The 14,312-nt window shown below is 42.7% G+C and overlaps 1 protein-coding gene across 4 annotated transcripts in view; it reads left to right on the top strand.

The window, feature by feature from the left end:
• Positions 1-714: 714 nt before the first annotated feature.
• The window catches only part of LOC139553662 (coiled-coil domain-containing protein 9B-like), a 53,884-nt gene continuing 40,286 nt past the window's right edge, over positions 715-14,312 (top strand). For 2 of the 4 annotated variants that reach the window (XM_071366224.1, XM_071366225.1), the window contains exons 1-6: positions 715-1,058; positions 7,183-7,388; positions 10,355-10,456; positions 11,993-12,097; positions 12,279-12,434; positions 12,632-12,796. In XM_071366224.1, the coding sequence (XP_071222325.1) occupies positions 7,242-7,388; positions 10,355-10,456; positions 11,993-12,097; positions 12,279-12,434; positions 12,632-12,796 (675 nt within the window). In that variant the 5' untranslated portion in view covers positions 715-1,058; positions 7,183-7,241. Of the gene's footprint in view, positions 1,059-1,104; positions 1,720-7,182; positions 7,389-10,354; positions 10,457-11,992; positions 12,098-12,278; positions 12,435-12,631; positions 12,797-14,312 lie in introns of those variants that run through there. The other 2 variants (XM_071366227.1, XM_071366228.1) reach the window with 2 other exon arrangements.

Here is a 14,312-nt window from a genome sequence, read left to right as displayed (position 1 = left end):
CTAGAGGGGGTACACAGCTGGAGGTTGAATGTTTGAAGGGGTACGGGACTATAAAAAGTTTGGGAACCACTGCAGTAAATTACATATTGCTGTTTTTCTAAAATAATAATCTTAAAGTATTTGTAAAATACCACTGTTGAGAGCATTTGATATGTGTAATCCTCTAGCAATGTTTGCTATGTGGGCCTAAGTGTTATTTAACCCAGAATAGTGTGCTGGGATGGTAACTTAATACTCTATCAAAGAAGCTGTCTGTCTGAAGCACTCTGGGAAAACTAAGCAACTGAGTGCAAGTCATAGTGTTTTGATTTCCCTGCCGCTTCCTTGAGCAGTCTGGCATTTGTCTGCCTGGAGCATACCCTTCAGGAGGAGTCGTGGGAAATCCTGCAGTCAACCCCCCACCCCAACCGATACCCTGCCTGGGCACTCACACTCACAGGCAAACCAGCTGTTAAAGAGATGGTAGGGGGATTGTTCTAACGACCAAATACATCCATCTCATTATGGGCTGGTACATGTTTGGAATAACATTATGACAGTGGCTGCAAATAGAACGCTGAATGGTACTTACTGGACTGCTGTTATTAGTATTGAGGGACTGTATCACTCTTAGAAAGACCAAAGATTTGCTTACTAAAAATAATCTCCCGTTTCCCTTTAAATTCAGAGAGGTGGGTAGGAGTGAGTGTATTGGTAGGGGGACAGTATTTAACCAGTGTGTTCTGAGCAGAGGACAGAAGGAGGAGGGGACAGGCAGGGAAAGGGGTGTGAGAGGTAATTTTAACTGAGAGCAAGTGCTCCAGAGAGAGGGAGAGAGCAAGAGCATGTGTGTGGGAGGGACAGAGAGTGAGAGAGTGTGAGAGCAAGCCAGCGGACTGGGGCTGTAAATCCATTAACAGGGGCGCTCTGTGCATTTGTTAGACATCTTGGCTGTCAGCCCAACTTGGCTCATTGTAATCAAGGCATGATCGTGGACTCCAAGCAGCCCTCTCCGCCACCTCGGCTGTTGCCTCGCGTTTGGACCCAGCCCAGGTTTCAACGCTGACATGGAGAGACTTGTGAGTGCCTTCTCGCTCCCTCTCACAATCTTTCTCTTGCACTCTCTCTAGCTCTTTCTCTCCCTGCCTCTCTCGTTGTCTCCTGCTACAGGCTAGTATCTCTGCTCCCCCCTTCCTCCTGTCTCCAGCTGGAGGTTATAGTTGTAACTAAATGCAGTGCTTCAGTCAGACATCCTGTCTCTATTCTCCTTCCTGGCCTACCAGTAGGTGCTGGGGATGCTGTGTGGGAAGGGACTAGAGAGAGAGAGGCTCTGCCGACCTCGGTTCTGCAGGCCTCCCTGCCTGGGCATGGGTGTCATAAACTGGCAGTCTCACAGCCTATGTGGGTGTTTACGTGTGTGGGGCTCAGCCAGATACCGTGGGCTAAGGACCTGCCTCCTTCACAGGCGATCACAGTGACAGGGGCTCGGAGAGAGAAAGGAGGTACCCCAAACCCAGACGGGTACATCCACATCCCCCTCACAGCGTTTTCCACGTGTGGTGTCTCTCCCTCGCTGTGATACTGTAGCTGGCTGTTCTTGTGAGCCGCCATTCGCCTGCATGAGTGCTGGTGGTGTTCCTTTCCCTTTCTGTCCTATTCCTGGTGTCATGGCCTGTTTTGTTTGGATACCCTGACAACCAGAACTCTAAAGCAGCTCGGCACTTCCCGCCCTGCCTCTCTGTGAGTCCCAACTTCTATCTCACTGTTTTCACAGGCTTTAGATTGAATTTGATGCTATCTCGTCCTGTTAAAGCAATTTGCTAATGTTCAGTTTGGGCTGTCTGTGAATCATTGCCATTGGCTACGCTGCACTGGAAACATACTTAAATATTTTCAGTCTGTCCATTTAAAAAAAATAGCATGGCTGATGAATGTGCCATTTTCCAACTGCATGTTAAGGTTTTTGAGGAATGTGAATGTTGGTCTTATTAACATGGAGCTTCAAATAATATATTATTTTCTTCAGTCAATTTTAAAACAAGATATTTGACCAACGCCCCTCTTCCAAAATCTCCTACCATCTGCGCCAGGAGTGTGGAAGCCACTCTTTGTGGCCAGTGCAGTGGCAGTGGAACGGCTTGGAAGGATCCCGTGCAGAGTCAGAGTGCTGTGTGGTGTAGGCTACGCTGGGAGTCATTGTTCTGCAAAGTGGAGTGTCACATGGAGCAGCCAGGATCATCTTTTGTCGTCACTTTGGCGGCGGTGGGTGACTGGCAGGCAGGCAGGCAGCTTTACAGTGAGTGCCACCTCCTGGCTCTCTGTCTGTGGCAGTCGAGCTGTCTGCTAGGTCTGTGCTGCAGACCTCACCGTAGTCCCTTTATATGGGGGAATTGTACAACATGGGGTTGAAAGGGATATGTTTGTTATGGTTTCCTCCCTGGTTAAGATTGTTGTCACACTGCCTCTCTGATGTCAAGTCATTGTATAACTAGATTTGAAGGCCTGGGTCTAGCTTTGTTATGGCCACTTGTTGTTTTTTTTGTTTGTTTAGACTGTCACCATTAGCGTTATTTGCTGTATATTTTGACCTTTCATACTCTTCATGATAAACCCATTACAAGGATGACAGGGGGAGGACAATGACAGAATTGGCTTTGAATATCCACTTTATTGCCCTCCTGGCTCTTGTTGGTGTGTGTGCATGTGCATTTGTGTGTGTATTGTAGGAGCTCAAGGTTTACTCGCCTCATGAATGCTAGCCTTATATGAAGGATCGAGTGAACTTTGGGAATTGTATCCCAGAGTGGTGTTTCTGCTGTGCCAATACAATCTGGTCACTTTTCTCTGAGCACGGTGTGTGGCTGTTATTTGTTCAGAACGGACACTACAGTTTGTGTGGTGTGGGCGTTCACTTAGCCTGGAGAGGAAACAAGTGTTATTCAGAGTTACGTCATTAGCTCTGCTCAGGGCTTCCAAGTGCCTTTTTAAAATGTTCTCCGTTTGAGTTTTACTCGTCATACACAAGTGTCAGCACAGACACTGCTGGAGTGACATCTAAAAGGACCCACAAGGATCACAATAATGCAATTTCATACCAACACCAGCATTTAATTAGCAGATCAAATAATCATAAGTTGAGCTCAAAACCTGCTGCTTGTACAGTTAGCTGTAAGCACTTGTTTGCAGCTCCCAAATAAGATTTTTGATTGAACGTAGTGATGGTAGGCTACTTCTCTTTCCATAGTATCACATACAGTACCAGTCAAAAGTTTGGACACACCTACTCATTCCTAGGCTTTTCTTTATTTTGTACTATTTTCTACATTGTAGAATAACAGTGAAGACATCAAAACTATGAACTAACACATATGGAATCATGTAGTAACCAAAAAAGTGTCAAACAAATCAAAATATATTTTAGATTATTCAAAGTAGCCACCCTTTGCCTTGAACACTCTTGGCATTCTCTCAACCAGCTTCAAGAGGTAGTCACCTGGAATGCATTTAAATGTTTATTTAACTAGGCAAGTCAGTTAAGAGCAAATTCTTATTTACAATGACGGTCTACCCAGGCCAAACCCGGACGACACTGGGCCAATTGTGCACCGCCCTATGGGACACCCAATCACAGTCAGATGTGATGCACCCTGGCTTCAAACCAGGGACTGCAGTGACACCTCTTGCAGTGCCTTAGACCACTGTGCTACTCGGGAGCCTCAATTAACAGTGCCTTGTTAAAAGTTAATTTGTGGAATTTCTTTCCTTAATTAATGCATTTGAGACAATCAGTTGTTGTGACAAGGTAGAGGTGGTATACAGAAGATAGCCCTATTTGGTAAAGGACCATATGATGTCAAGAACAGCTTAAATAAGAACTGAGAAATGACAGTCCATCATTATTTTAAGACATGAAGGTCAGTCAATGCGGAAAATGGCAAGAATTTGGAAAGTTTCTACAAGTACAGTCGCAAAAACCATTAAGCACTATGATGAAACTGGCTCTCATGAGGAGTGCCACAGGAAAGGAAGACCCAGAGTTACCTCTGCTGCAGAGAATAAGTTCATATGAGTTACCAGCCTCAGAAATTGCAGCCCAAATAAATGCTTCACAGAGTTCAAGTAACAGGCACAACTCAACATCAACTGTTCAGAGAAGACTGCGTGAATCAGGCCGTCAAGGTTGAATTGCTGGAAAGAAACCACTACTAAAGTACACCAATAATAAGAAGAGACTTGCTTGGGCCAAGAAACACAAGCAATGGACATTAGACCGGTGGAGATCTGTCCTTAGGCTGATGAGTCCAAATGTAAGATTTTTGGTTCCAACCGCCATGCCTTTGTGTCACGCCCTCACCTTAGTATTCTATGTTTTCTGTATTATTTTGGTCAGGTCAGGGTGTGACGAGGGTGGGTATGATTGTTTTGTATTGTCTAGGGGTTTTGTATGTCTAGGTGTGTGTGTGTAGTCTAGGCATATGTAGGTCTGTGGTGGCCTGAATTGGTTCCCAATCAGAGGCAGCTGTTTATCGTTGTCTCTGATTGGGGATCCTATTTAGGTTGCCATTTTCTAGTTTGGTTTGAGGGTTATTGTCTATGTGTAGTTGCATGTTAGCACTCATATATTATAGCTTCACGGTCGTTTTGGTTCTTTCTTTCTTTCTTTCTTTCTTTCTTTCTTTCTTTCTTTCTTTCTTTCTTTCTTTCTTTCTTTCTTTCTTTCTTTCTTTGTTTAGTGTTTCTTCGTTTGATTAAAAAGAATGTATACATATCACGCTGCGCCTTGGTCTCATCACTACGATGAACGTGACACTTTGTGAGACGCAGAGTAGGTGAACGAATGATCTCTGGCTGTGTGGTTCACACCGTGAAGCATTGAGGAGGAGGTGTGATGGTGCTCTGCTGGTCAAATCCAATTTTATTGGTCACATACACATGGTTAGCAGATGTTAATGTAAGTGTAGTGAAATGCTTGTGCTATCAAATTCACAATTACCTTATACACACAAATGTAAAGGGATGAATAAGAATATGTACATATAAATATATGGATGAGCGATGGCTGTGCGGCATAGGCAAGTTGCAGTAGATAGTTTAGAATACAGTGTATACATATGAGATGAGTAATATAGTATTAAGTAAACATTATTAAAGTGGCGTTATTTAAAGTGACTAGTGATACCTTTATTTCCATTTATTTAAGTGTCCAGAGATTTGAGTCTATGTAGGCAGCAGCCTCTCTATGTTAGGGATGGCTGTTTAATAGTCTGATGGCCTTGAGATAGAAACTGTTTTCAGTCTCTCGGTCACAGCTTTGATGCACCTGTACTGACCTCGTCTTCTGGATGATAGCGGGATGAACAGGCAGTGGCTCGGGTGGTTGTTGTCCTTGATGATCTTTTTGACCTTCATGTGACATCGGGTGCTGTTGGTGTCCTGGAGGGCAGGTAGTTTGCCCCCGGTGATGCGTTGTGCAGACGGCACTACCTTCTGGAGAGCCTTGCGGTTGAGGGCGGTGCAGTTGCCGTACCAGGCGGTGACACAGCCCGACAGGATGCTCTCGATTGTGCATCTGTACAAGTTTGAATGTTTTAGTTGACAAGCCACATTTCTTTAGCCGCTTGAGGTTGAAGAGGTGCTGTTGCGCCTTCACCACGCTGTCTGTGTGGGTGGACCATTTCAGTTTGTCCGTGATGTGTACACCGAGGAACTTAAAACTTTCCACCTTCTCCACTACTGTCCCGTTCATGTGGATTGGGGGGGGGGGGTACTCCCTCTGCTGTTTCCTGAAGTCCACCATCATCTCCTTTGTTTTGTTGACGTTGAGTGAGAGGTTATTTTCCTGACACCACACTCCGGGGGCCCTCACCTCCTCCCTGTAGGCCGTCTCGTCGTTTTTGGTAATCAGGCCTACCACTGTAGTGTCGTCTGCAAACTTGATGATTGAGTTGGAGACGTGCATGGCCACGCAGTCATGGGTGGACAGAGAGGAGAGGGCTGAGAACGCACCCTTGTGGGGCCCCAGTGTTGACGATCAGCGGGAGTGGAGATGTTGTTTCCTACCTTCAACACCTGGGGGCGGCCCGTCAGAAAGTCCAGGACCCAGTTGCACAAGGCGGGGTCGAGACCCTGGGTCTCAAGCTTAATGACGAGTTTGGAGGGTACTATGGTGTTAAATGCTGAGGTGTAGTCAATGAACTGCATTCTTACATAAATATTCCTCTTGTCCAGATGGGATAGGGCAGTGTGATGGCGACTGCATCGTCAGTGGACCTATTGGGGCGGTAAGCAAAATGGAGTGGGTCTAGGGTATCAGGTAGGGTGGAGGTGATATGATCCTTGACTAGTCTCTCAAAGCACTTCATGATAACAGAAGTGAGTGCTACGGGGCGATAGTCATTTAGTTCAGTTACCTTAGCTATCTTGGGAACAGGAACAATGGTGGCCATCTTGAAGCATGTGGGGACAACAGACTGGGATAGGGATTGATTGAATATGTCCGTAAACACACCAGCCAGCTGGTCTGCGCATGCTCTGAGGACGCGGCTAGGGATGCCGTCTGGGTCGGCAGCCTTGTGAGGGTTAACACGTTTAAATGTTTTACTCACATTGGCAATGGAGAAGGAGAGGCCACAGGCTTTGGTAGCGGGCCGTGTCAGTGGCACTGTATTGTCCTCAAAGCGCGCAAAGAAGATGTTTAATTTGTTTGGGAGCAAGATGTCGATGTCTGCAACGGGGCTGGTTTTCTTTTTGTAATCCATGATTGACTGTAGACCCTGCCACATACGTCTCGTGTTTGAGCCGTTGATTTGCGTCTCTACTTTTTCTCTATACTGACGCTTAGCTTGTTTGATTGCCTTGTATTCGGTCATGTTTCCAGTCGCCTTGCCATGATTAAAAGTGGTGGTTCGCGCTTTCAGTTTTGTGCGAATGCTGCCAGCAATCCACGGTTTCTGGTTAGGAAAGGTTTTAATAGTCACAGTGGGTACGACATCTCCGATGCACTCACTAATAAACTCGCTCACCGAGTCAGCATATACATCAATGTTATTGTCAGAGCCTATCCGGAACATATCCCAGTCCACTGTCAGTGATTTATTTAGAATTCAAGGCATACTTAACCAGCATGGCTACCACAGCATTCTGCAGCGATACGCCATCCCATCTGGTTCGCGCTTAGTGGGACTATCATTTGTTTTTCAACAGGACAATGATCCAACACACCTCCAGGCTGTGTAAGGGCTATTTGACCAAGAAGGAGAGTGATGGAGTTGACCTGGCCTCCACAATCACCCGACCTCAACCCAATCGAATGGTTTGGGATGAGTTGGACCGCAGAGGGAAGGAGAAGCAGCCAACAAGTGCTCAGCATATGTTGGAACTCATTCAAGACTGTTGGAAAAGCATTCCAGGTGAAGTTGGTTTAGAGAATGCCAAGAGTGTGCAAAGCTGTCATTAAAGCAAATGGTGGCTACTTTGAAGAATCTAAAATCAAAAAAATATTTGGATTTGTTTAACACTTTTTTGTTAACTACATGATTCCATATGTGTTATTTCATAGTTTTGATGTCTTCACTATTATTGTTCAATGTAGAAATAGTAAAAATAAAGAAAAACCCTTGAATGAGTAGGTGTGTCCAAACTTTTCACTGGTACTGTATATTTATTTTGCTATTTAATGTTTCAACCAGTTCATGTGGTTGTATCATAACAGTTTTTATTCAAAGCCAATCGGATGTTTTATTAAGTTATTGACAGTTGTGTAAATTCCTACTAGTGGCCAATTTCAAAGCTGCAAAAAAACTTGTGTGGAGGCGTCTCTCGGCTAAACACATTTTTCAGATATTTTTCTGATAAGTGATCATACTTAATGTAAAATTAAGAGATTAATGTGTTGTATATGCACATGATAGCATATTACATGGGTATTAATTACTATTTCTTGCCAGTTGAAAATATGGGATTTTCATGCTCGCGGTCGTGCCACGTCACAGTCAATACAGTAGCAACATAACTTGGTGAACCACAACAATATAATAGATCTTAAGCACTGACAGCTAACATTTATTTTTATACATTTTGTCTTATTTTACTGTGAAATTAACTTGGAATTGTTAAACATTGTTGCCTTTTGTAAATTTGACATTTATCTCGTGTGGGCTTCAATGGTAAAGTAGCACAGAAAGAACCCTCTATACAGAATATAAATGGAAATAAATAAATATTGTTCGGTATGATCAATACTGACTTTGCATAATATTGTCATATATAGTGTATATTAATACCCCAAACCATATGTTTCCAAATATATTCTAAGTAAACTTTGCTATTGTGTCTTTTTTACCATAAATAATTGTTGTTCCAGTATGCTCCAATTATGCCCAGTTTGTATTGCAACACATTGTGCTTGTGTGATATCCATAATATTGAATAGACCTGAGCATAAATGTTTTTTATTTAAGTTGAATAAAATACTTAAACTACAGTTATGCATATTATGCATCTGTCCATGGTGCCTTCACCAAGATTTTAAATACAATTAAAAACCCCTGTACTCTCTCCACAACGTTTGGAGTGGACAGGTAGTCATTGATGCAGAGAAAGAAGAATATGTTCAGGATTGAAGGATATCAGGCATAGAAGACCTACAAGTAGTGGACAGAAATTGAAACAAATGAGGGACAGGAAGACGACTATAGGATGACTACTCATGCAGTTAGGGCCGGGGCGTTGTCATATTGTTGGCCCTCATTCATCCAGGTGTTTCTATTTTTTGGATCACCATTTGTAATACAACAGTAGAGCGGGAGATTTGAAACAGTCTTCAGATAGGCTTTAGGAAGGCAAGTTAAACTAATTAACAAGTATAGGAGTACAGCAAATGTTAAACAGCTTTCAGATAATTCATTAAAAGTTATTTGTGTTATGGTCTTTGTGGATGGTGTCTTATCCACAGAGGGCCGGTGCAGGTTTTTGTTCTAAACAAGCAGTAAGACACCTGATTCAACTAATCAAGTTTTGATTGAAGTCTATGATTAGTGGAATCCGGTGTACACTGGTTGTCAAGAACAAAAGCCTGAGCTCAAATTGATCTCTGCGGATACGATTGGACACCCCTTTTTATTAATGCTACTTCAATGATAAATAGTAATGATCATTTTATTTTAATAATTTTAGGGGAGATTATTGTAATTGTAAGCTTACATAAGAAATGTCATTTTGTAAGTGTTTAACATTTGGAAATTAATTACAATTGATTATTTAAGAGTGGGCTTATCTGGAACAACCATGGGCTTAAAGGGTACATTCAGTACCCATTAAGTCCAGTCTGTACTTTTAACATATTTGATCAAATATTTTGATGTCACATTAAAAAAATTGGGAAATTAAAGTCATAAAACTTCACAAGAGATTAATCTTTCATCTTATATCCACTATTCTTATGAAAATTAGGGCTGTGTATGTTAGAAATGTCTAAACTTAGATTTTGGTGGACTTAATAGGTACACTTACCCTAATAACATCAGAGACTGCTACGAGAATGCTCAGGATCAGAAGCCCAAAGTTTACCCAGATTTGTATTTTGGATTAGATTCTCCATCCCTGTGATTTGTGCCCTGAATACATTTCAAAATGGTGTGTCTGTCAACTTACCAGCTGTAGTTTTTATAGTTAATTGGATTTGTGTTATTAGGCCTAGCGGCCTTCATGGTTACTGTAATGACTATTGTTCAGTCAAAACCACAGAGTGTCACAGTGGTATGACATATGAAATGCCTTCTGTTTTAAAAGTGGCGTAACACACACCCTGTTACTGCCCCATAAGAAGTCATCGAGGCTTTAGTCAGAGGCCTTTTGTCGTATGAGGAGACATGCTGGTCTGTTCTGTAGTGCTGACAGCATCAGGATGTTTAGGATGCTATGCTTTGCTCTGGTATTCCTACTGGGTAACTGAGCCCAATTATGAACAATCCATGAGGACACGTATGTTTGTGTGTGTTTACTGCTGTTACTGTGCGTGACCGCAACAGACACAATTGGTGTAGAAAGACGGAGATAATATTTCATACTCATGGATGGATCCTTCCGTAAATCACGTCAAGCCGAGAATTATAAGAAGATAATTTCATCAGTGCTTGCTACATATTGTTGGCCGGATTTTGCTGAGAGTTAATCATTCTGAATGCCCATCATGCACTAGATTGTTTATTGTAGATACTGTAGCCACTCACAGGTAGGCTTGGTTTCTGTACAACACTTTGTGACATCAGCTGATGTAAGAAGGGCTTTATAAATAAATTGGATTGATTGATTGAGGTACCAATAAGATTCTACATTAAGGCTCTGATGAGCTGAGTATTCTCTCTCTCGTCTCCAGACCCCCAGTGACGTCATGTTGAAGAAAGAGAAGGATGTGGAGCTGGATAAGAGGATTGAGGCGCTCCGCAGGAAGAATGAAGCACTCATGAAGAGGTACCAGGTGAGTTAGTGTTCAACTGTTCTTACTCTGAAACAGAGACACCATTTTAAATCTGCAATGAGAACATGGAGAAGTATTGCAAAATTTACCTGGAGCTAACTCTGCAAATTGCACTGCTGGGTGATTTTGAAAGTCATAGTCAATCGATAAATAATATAATACTACTTTTAGCAAAAATGTTTATCTTTAATTTACAATCTGTGGAAACGATGAGAATAGAACGGTTCAGAACTTTTGGAAAACATCACAGCACAGTTGAAAAATATATGGCAAATAGAAATCAGAACTGAATGGTGTTCAGAGATAGATGGGAGGGGTTGAGCGTAGCTGAAGGATGGGATTAAAAACAAACAAAAGATAACTATTGTAAAATACATTGTGTCTGTAAAATGTATATAGTATGTGTAAGCTGGAAGTAGAAGCCAAAGTGGTGTTGTCCATTAGTTTGCTCCAATTAGGGGAGGGTAGTAGGGTTAGGGGAAAATAATGAAGGAAAATGTATTTTAAAACATATACAGTACCAGTCAAAAGTTTGGACACACCTACTCATTCAAGTATTTTTCTTTATTTTTACTATTTTCTACATGTCTTAAAGTAATGATGGACTGTTATTTCTCTTCTTGCCATAATATGTACTTGGTCTTTTACCAAATAGGGCTATCTTCTGTATACCACCCCTACCTTGTCACAACACAACTGATTGGCTCAAACACATTAAGAAGGAAAGAAATTCCACAAATGAACTTTTAACAAGGTACACCTGTTAATTGAAATGCATTCCATGTGACTTCCTCATGAAGCTGGTTGAGAGAATGCTAAAGAGTGTGTAAAGCTGTCATCAAAGCAAATGGTGGCTACTTTGAAGAATCTCAAATATATTTTGATTTGTTTAACACTTTTTTGGTTACTACATGATTCCATATGTGTTGTTTCATAGTTTTGATATCTTCACTATTTTTGTACAATATATAAAATAGTAAAAAGAAAGAAAAACCATTGAATGGGTAGGTGTGTGTGTATATATATGTGTTTGTATATATGTGTGTATACACACACACACACACACACACACACACACACACACACACACACACACACACACACACACACACACACACACACACACACACACACACACACACACACACACACACACACACACACACACACACACACACACACACACACACACGTATGTATGTATGTATATGGGGGATTGGAAATTATGCAGACAATTACATTGATTCAAGCTACAATCGATATGCAATATTAAAGCTGATCTACACCCTAAAGAAAGAAAAAAAAGACCTGCCGTCTTTCTGGATTGGTTTAATCCTCATATCCCCAAACCAAGTGACATTGGAAACCTTCGATAATGATAAGTATCTAGCAACTAGCCTTGTATGGAGTGAAGATCTAAGACAAATACTGCATTTTAACTCACCTTTTTTACAGGGTTTGTTGACGACTAATAATAATATCAGGTTCCTGATGTTGTCATGTCAAGTGTTTCATGTTCTGTTTCATTCCATGCAGGAGGTAGAGGAAGACAAGAAGAGAGCGGAGAAGGAAGGAATTGTACTGCAAAGCCCTAAGGGTAAAGCAGGGGACTTAACCATCACCATCAACAAGTCTACCAGCGTGAGTTGCCCCGTCTGCCTACAGAGATGTACACAGAGATGCTTTTACATACAGAATAGTTCTGAAATATGAATATTCTTACCAACACAATTACCATATGCATACACATATTATCAGCAATAGAGATGTTTTACTGAGATACTGTGATTCACACTGTCATGTTCACTTTGCTATTGAGTAGGATCCCCGTGTTGTGATGACCAAACCAGGCACGGGTGGTTCTCCCACCCCAAAGTGGGTCCAGGAGCTTGGGGAGAGGGAGGCGGAGGGGAACCTGCTGTGCTCTCGGCGGGGCAGGAGGAAGCAGCTACTGGTCACCATGGCTAGCAACACAAAGGTAAACAACATGACGAGCCTATGAGGGACAGCAGGAATTATAAAGTTCTGTGGCCAACTGTTGTCAAATGATGCCATTGAATGATACAAATTATGTTTAGGGCCAGGACTTTTTTCTGATAAGGTCACTTGGTCAGGGGAAAGTCCTAACCTCATTGAAATGATTCATATTGATGATCCATGTTTGTTTGATCCCAGGGTAAGAGGGTGGTGAGTGAGAGGCTGGAGAGAAGGCCAGGTCCAGGTCCCCTCAGTCCACTGGATGTGAAGAGCCCTACAGAGGACAACCAGCACCGTGTGGAATCAGCAGCAAGAGGAAAACACCAACAGACTCACACAGCAAAGAGAGAAACAGGACCGCAGGTCATCAGTGCATACTTTGGGCCGAATCCTAGCTTGAGACATGAGACTCTAAACTGAGAGTCCTGGAGGAAACCGATAGGCCTATGTCATAATAGCCTGCTTTTTATAGATTGAGAATATGGCAGTAGTAAAAAAGGCTATGCACTTTTTTACACTGTCAAGACTTTGGCTAGTTTATATTGCTTCCACATCATTCCCTGCTCTGTACCTTGTTGTCTAGCCACCTTCCCCTCCCCTCCCTTGTGTCTGTCCTCTCATACGCTGCTGTCTTGTTTTACATAGTTGTCAGACATGTCGGCAGGCCCCTCCCCTCCTGTAGTAAAGAAGCACAAAGGCTGTTGGACAGAGGGAGGGCTGCAGGGGTGGTGATTGACTGGGGAGGGGACAGGACTGTGAACTCTTCTGTCACACTGGTCTGACCTGGAGCTATTTGGGCCTGCTGTTTTTTAAAATTATTATTTTATTTAACTTGGCAATTCAGTTAAGAACAGTCTTATTTACAATGACGGCCTACCCCGGCCAAATCTGGACAACGCTGGGCCAATTGTGTGCCGCCCTATGGGACTCCCAATCATGGCTGGATGTGATACAGCCTGGATTCGAACCAGGGACTTTAGTGATGCCTCTTGCACTGAGATGCAGTACCTTAGACCGCTGCGCCACTCGGGAGCCCCGGGTGTAGCTAGTAGCTTCTGTAGTCAGAGCTGAGAGTGCTCAGTTGACATACAGTTTGTTGAAAAATTAAAATATCACATTTGATGGTATATGGTTTATTGTTTTCCACAGTGTTCTGATCTGGAGGGCCATTATACTGTAGCAGGGCCCCTCAAGCAGTCCTGGTGGGGTGTAGCTGCTGTGTTCAGACAGAGCCGAGAGCCCTTAGCAGACAGCAGACATACAGCTTGTTAGTCCCTCTGTCTCTACAGTGGTCTGGCTGTTATCCTCATGAGACTGTAGGGAGAAGTATTTATCCAGCTGATTCAGGGCTTTCGTTATATTCACTCACACTGGGCCGGCCATTGAGAATGGCTGCAGCGAAAAATAGATCATAAATGGTTTGTGTGTGTTTTCCTCCAAGGATTTTTCTTTAATTTGGTTTTCAGAGCCATTGTTTAAGCTTACCATTTAAGGATAATTAAGATGGTCCTTATTGAGTTACTGTATTTCAAGTCCCTAACATCCTGCCTCTTAGGGCTACTCTTAGCTCTCTATTACTTCATGAGTTATGAGTTATGATTTGGTGATGTGATATGGTCGTTTATAAATACGTACAGATGGAAACGTTTTAAAAGAACTGCCTGATGCAGGTGGTTTCATAGAAGCTGTGCAGGCACACATACACACACACGCACGCACACACACACACACACACACACACACACACACACACACACACACACACACACACACACACACACACAGTACTCCCAGCTGCTCTGTGAAATGCCACACGGTTTCTGATTTAGAGCCCTTGGGCACACAGAGTCTTTGGAACAGCTGCTAGTGCTCTGACTGT

This window comes from Salvelinus alpinus, chromosome 25 (assembly GCF_045679555.1).
Source record: "Salvelinus alpinus chromosome 25, SLU_Salpinus.1, whole genome shotgun sequence".
Classification (NCBI taxonomy): Eukaryota; Metazoa; Chordata; class Actinopteri; order Salmoniformes; family Salmonidae; genus Salvelinus; species Salvelinus alpinus.
This window is presented reverse-complemented; position numbering and strand designations above follow the sequence as displayed.